The sequence below is a fragment of the Hirsutella rhossiliensis genome (assembly GCF_020360975.1).
Source record: "Hirsutella rhossiliensis strain HR02 chromosome Unknown scaffold00002, whole genome shotgun sequence".
Lineage (NCBI taxonomy): Eukaryota > Fungi > Ascomycota > Sordariomycetes > Hypocreales > Ophiocordycipitaceae > Hirsutella > Hirsutella rhossiliensis.
Genome location: NW_025408668.1, coordinates 2,152,343 through 2,158,404, shown reverse-complemented (window position 1 = coordinate 2,158,404; position 6,062 = coordinate 2,152,343). Strand labels below are relative to the sequence as shown.

The following is a 6,062-nucleotide window of genomic DNA, read 5'->3' as shown; positions in this document are numbered from 1 at the left end:
ACGGAAGAGACTGCCCTGGTACAATGGATCTTGTCGATGGACGAGCGAGGATGCCGCCGACAGTGGCTTACACTCGTCGGATGGCCAACTTATTGCTTTCCGAGCGAGGCAAAGATCCTGTCGGGGAAAACTGGGTGCGGAAGTTTGTTGGCCGCCACGGCGAAATCAAGGCAAAGTACTCGCCGATACGACTACCAACGAGCCAAATGCGAAGACCCCAAAGATCCAAGGATGGTACGATCGAGTCGCGGCGACGAAACAGAAATGGGGATTCTTGACGAGGATGTCTATAACTTTGATGAGACGGGGTTTCAAATGGAGTCGCTGCAACGGCGAGAGTCCTTACCCGGTCTGACCGGCGAGGTCGGGCAGTACTCACGCAGCCTGGAAATCGAGAATGGGTTACTGTGATCGAGTCTATCAACTGCCAAGGTTGGGCTTTACCGGCGAAGGTTATCTTCCAGGGCAAGTTACACCAAGCAAGCTGGTACGAATCAGGAGTGCCCGATGACTGGCATATCGCCGTTAGTGAGAATGGCTGGACTTCCGACGACCTTGCTTTGAATTAAAGGAAGTCTTTGATCCGAATACACGGCGCCGTACGGTTGGTACGCATCGACTTCTTATTCTCGACGGGCACGGCAGTCACGTCACGCCGGAATTTGACAAGTACTGTACGGCCAATTCCATCGTAGTACTCAAATGCCTGCACATTCCTCACATCTCTTGCAGCCTCTTGATGTCGGGTGCTTTTCGCCGTTGAAAACCATATACGGCCGAAAGGTTCAAGAGAAAATGCTCGCTGGGATCCATCATATCGACAAGCAGGACTTCCTTCCCATGTACTTAGACGCTCGCCGACAAGCACTTTCGCCGTCGAATATCCGAAGCGGATTTATGGCAACAGGCCTTTTTCCGTTTGACCCAAACAGAGTATTATCGCGGTTACAAGTTCAGGTTGACAAAGTCGGTAACGATCACGGCGACAAGAATACTCCAAGTCCCAACAAGAGCCTGGAAGCAGCCAAGACTCCGCATAACGTCAACCAGCTTACCACTCACGCCGAAAGGCTTCTTCAACGCCGGCCACAAAATACAGACTCGCCAGTTTCACAAGCTATCAACCAGCTTATCAAAGGATGTCAAATGGCCATGCACAGCGCCGCCCTCCTTGCCGACGAAAACCGGCAACTTCGGTCAGAAAACCAGCGGCGAAAGCAGAGAAAAGAACAGCGCCGTGAATACATTGGCGACGGCGGTACTCTATCGGTTGCAGAGGGCACGGTTAGGATAAAGCAACGGAGAGAAGAAGAAGAAGAGCGGGTTAAGCGACGGAGAGTGGAAGAAGAGGAGAGGACTAAGCGCCGGCGAGAGAAGGACGAGGAGCGGGCCAAGCGACGACAAGAAGGAGAAGAGCGGGCCGAGCGACGGCGACAAGAGAACGAGGAATGGTTCAAGCTACGGCGAGAAAAGGAAGAGGAGCGGGTCAAGAAACAGAGAGCAAAGGAAGATGAGCGGGCCAAGCGACGGCGGGAAGAAGGGGAGCGGACCAACGACTTATAGAAGAGCTGAGTGTCCCAAGACAGCGTGCACCACCACGGTGTAGTAAGTGCAGGTCTTTTGAACACACTGCCCGTACGTGTAATAGATAGTCCTAATCGAGTTACTTGTCTCTTGGAGTAAATATGTCGTGGTATTGTGCTCCGTTTGTCTCGCGTAAGGTGCGGGTCTAGTCGGTGGGGAATTTTTGACCGAGTAGGGGGTCTGACCGGGAAGGGGGTGGATTACGTTAGAGGCGCGGACCCCCGCGCCTTTAAAGTCGGCGCGGACGTCCGCGCCTGTTATGTAAGCCCAGGCGGAAGATAGTCGGGCCGCCCCCTGACCTGTACTCTCCTTTTCTATTGCATGTGGCAAACTGTCGCACAGAGAGCCAGCCTCATATAGCATACCATCTGCGCTCAGAGTAGTTGTCCGCGGAAGCGATGCTATAATCCGCATATTAAGGTCGAGCGCCTGCATGCGTGGTGCTTGGACCCCATTGAGGCCAAAGCTCAAACGCAGGCTGCATTAAACCTCGCAGGCGGCCTCGGTTACAAGGGTTCTGCACCACGTCCACAAAGCAGGAGTTTCCTTTCCTTTGTGTATAAAGAGCTGCTCACTGTCGTGCACTACAGCTAGCTCTTCAAGATAATTCCAATATGGGGCTTACTGAATTCCCTGACGATTGCCTTCCTCCTGAGGGCCAGTTCGACTCGCGAGAGTCTCTTCTTGCCTCAATTAATGCGTGGGCGGCTCCAAGAGGCTATGCCTTCACCACAGGCAAGTCCACGAGAGACCCGCGGTCCGGAAGACGCACAGTCATATTTGCCTGCGATCGTGGAGGTAGACTTGGGGCTCATACAAGCAAGGACCAGAAGCCAGCTGATCGGCAACGGTCTACAAGCTCCCGTATCACTGGATGCCAGTTTTCCATCAATGCGAAAGAGAGCCTTGATAAGTCGTACTGGTATGTCAGGCATCGCCCAGGCGAGGAGAAGTCGGTCCACAACCATGAGCCCAGTCTGCATATTACAGCACATCCAGCTCATCGTGCCTCTCCTGAACTGACCAGTCAGCTATTGGGAACCTCTCAAGCGCTGGCATAGCACCAAAGGATATCCGGACATATATGCGCCAGAGCTCTCAGACTGCCCAAGGAGCGACACAGCAAGACATATATAACTGTATCGCACAGCGCAGACGAGAGCTCCTTGCTGGCCAGAGCACAATGCATGCCCTTGCCAATGAGCTTGACAACGAGGGGTTCCAGAGCCGCATACAGCTTGATCATGATGGCCGAGTCACAGCAGTCTTATTCGCACACCCAGCGTCTCTAGGATACCTCAACGCATACCCAGAATTACTACTGCTAGACTGCACATACAAGACGAACAAATATAAGATGCCACTGCTCGATATGATCGGCGTTGATGCCTGTCAGCGGTCATTCTGTATTGCCTTTGCCTTCCTCAGTGGTGAAGACGAAAATGACTATATCTGGGCACTGGACCAACTCCAATCGATATACGAGTTATATGACATTCGCCAGCCATCGGTTATCCTGACAGATCGCTGCCTCGCCTGCATAAACGCAATTCCCGGTGCTTTCCTGCGTCCAAGTCTCTGCTTTGCATCTGGCATGCGAATAAGGCGGTGCTTAGCTATTGCAAACCAGCTTTCGACCGTGACGATGAGGACTCTAATAGTGATGAGAGGTGGGCTGAGTTTTGGGTATTGGCACTCAATCGTGGGCTCGAAAGATGAGGAGACATTTGATCAACAAGTTGAAGAGCTCGAGAAGCGCTTTGTGCCACGATACGTCAAGGAGGTTAGCTACATACAGGAAACCTGGTTGGACCCGTATAGGAAAAGCTCGTCAAGGCCTGGGTCGATCAATATGCTCACTTCGGCAATGTGGCTACTTCCGGGTGGAAGGCATCCACGCATTATTGAAGAGTCACCTTAAGAAGTCAACATTAGACCTCTTCGAGGCAACGAGGGCAATCAAGCAAGCTCTCCTCAACCAACTGGCCGAGCTACAAGCCAACCAAGCCAGGCAGCATATACGGATGCCAATTGAGCTCTCTGGAACCGTATATAGCACGGTACGTGGCTGGGTATCACACGAAGCCTTGCGACAGGTTGCAAAGCAACACAAGCGCCTCAACGAGAAAAACACCCCATCTTGCACAGGCAGCTTCACCAAGTCTCGCGGTCTCCCTTGTGCGCACGCATTACAGTCTCTCATAGTGGAAGATCTGCCCCTCCGGCTACAACATTTTCATACACATTGGCGCCTTCGACGGGATAACAAAGAGATTGGTCAGGTCCTCATAGAGCCTCGTCGGCGACTAGACCAACTTGTCGCCGCATCAAGGATATCACAGTCATCCACACAGCGCGAGCCAAGTGCATTTGAAGCCATAGAGTCAGATCTACGGCCAAAGGCGCCGCCTACATGCAGCAAATGCCACCAGCAAGGGCACATCATGACATCTCGCAATTGTCCTTTACGCTATAGCGACATACTGCAGCGGGCAGAGGCACGGGCGGCACAGACTGCAGAGACTGCAGCAATTGCAGGGACTGCACAGACTGCACAGACTGTACAGACGGTAGCAGTTCAGAGACTGCGCAGACTGCAGCAGTCATGGAGAAAATGACAGTTGCAGTCACTACGGTCTCTACAGTCTCTACAGCAATTGCAGAGACTACAGAGACTACAGAGAATCTATTATATGATGACCCACGAGCCATCTATCAGAGGTATGTCAGGAAAGAGACTCTTGGTATAGAGCACAGCCTCGCGGCAGTCTCAAGACCAACCAGGCATACCGAAGGCAATGGGCTTGCCATTGCGCTACAGCAAGACTGAATATGACTGGTGCCTCGACTGGAAGCAAATGTCAAGGAGCTGCGGCTCGAGGCAATGGACCAAGGTAGAGATGATGGCATACCTTGATTGGGATAAGGCAGAAGAAGAGCGATTAGATGCCCGGGTGGCCGAGGAAATTCAGGTGCAGCCTTTCTCACGAGAAAGAGGTACTGCAGGTATATGGGCTGACTGCGAGAGAGACTCAGAGGAACAGCAGGCATTTTATTCACATATATAAGTGGTGATGATGCCGGCGATGCGAAAATGTGAGGCAGATCGTGAGATCACCGACATGCACCGGCGTGTAGCACTGTAGCTGGCCAATTTTAAGGCGGTGAACTTCCCGCGCACCCTCCTTGCCACGCAACAGCGGCGCCCTTTGCGTCACGTCAATCTACCAAATAGGGAAGGCTATGGGTTCGAACCTAAGGGATATCCTCCTTTGCAATTAATTGAAGCTATATGTATGCAGCAAGCATGCTGTATCGGTGAGGCCGACTGCGAGCGCAGTTGGCGGCGGCCCAAATGGCCTGCCAGGCTTACATAACAGGCGCGGACGTCCGCGCCGACTTTAAAGGCGCGGGGGTCCGCGCCTCTATTGGCTCCCATATCGATAAGGTCGCTTATAAATTCCTCCCTAATTCCCTCGATAAGAAGCTTCCCTCTACGCCTATATCAGACGAAGAGCTTTTGCCTGATCCGTCCTTTTAAGCCAGGGAGCAAGAGAAACACCAATATTAACAGAAGGTAGGCTCCTTACTTTTTTCAGCTATTTCTACTAGACCGGATATCTCTTTTACGGTCTCCCGGCTAGCTAGGCATAACCAGAATCCTAGCCCTAGGCATTAAGAAGCAGCAGATAGAGCTATCCTTTATCTCTATTCAACGAGATCACATGGTCTGCGCCTAGGAGGGCAGGGAAGGAAACAAGCTGCCGAAATCTTCCTTTGTTCGAGCGATTCGTCCTTTGCGGATAATTCCTTAGATAGAAAGAGCTCACAGGGGTACATTATATCCCTTTTTAGAGGAACTATTGCTTAGAGAGCTTCGAAACAAGCTACCGTCACTACATTAAGCACGGAGGCAGAGCTACTAGCTCTTTTAGAAGCGTCAAAAGAAGCGATTTTCCTTAGCCGGCTACTAATATCGTTACGACTGCAAATTCCGTCCCCGTTAGCTATAGAATGCGATAATACGCAGACTATACGAATTCTTACGGAGGAAAACAGCAAGTTATCGACCCGGCTACGGTATATCGATATCCACTAGCATTGGTTACGCTAAGAGGTCTAAAGGGGACTTATTTCCGTCCGTTAGGTTCTAACGGCATCGATGAAAGCCGACGGTCTTACGAAGCCCCTGCCGAAGCAGAAGCTAGCTGTCTTTTTACAGCAAATTAGGCTAGAAGACGTTCGAGAGAAGCTGTCCTTAGAAGCCCGCCTTAAGAGTCTACGAGAGGAGCTAATGGCACGCAGGAGGAAGGAGACATCTGCAGCCGAAGAGAGGAATTAGGACTTATCCTAGAGGAGGGCCCCTAGCTTGATTGGGACTTGTTCTTCTTAAAGGCCCCCTTTTAGGGACTTGTCCTTAGAAGCCCCCTTTCTTATAGGACTTAATTTCCTCCTTAAGGCCCCTTTTCCTAAAGTAG

The 6,062-nt window shown here is 51.7% G+C and overlaps 1 protein-coding gene across 1 annotated transcript; it reads left to right on the top strand.

Moving 5' to 3' along the window:
* Window positions 1–702: 702 nt before the first annotated feature.
* Window positions 703–1,563, top strand: HRG_01796 (DDE superfamily endonuclease domain-containing protein; the record flags this gene model as incomplete). The annotated part of the gene is made up of 1 exon (XM_044860267.1): window positions 703–1,563. The coding sequence occupies one exon, from the start codon at window positions 703–705 to the stop codon at window positions 1,561–1,563; it is 861 nt and encodes a 286-aa protein (XP_044723900.1).
* Between the last annotated feature and the right edge of the window lie 4,499 nt (window positions 1,564–6,062).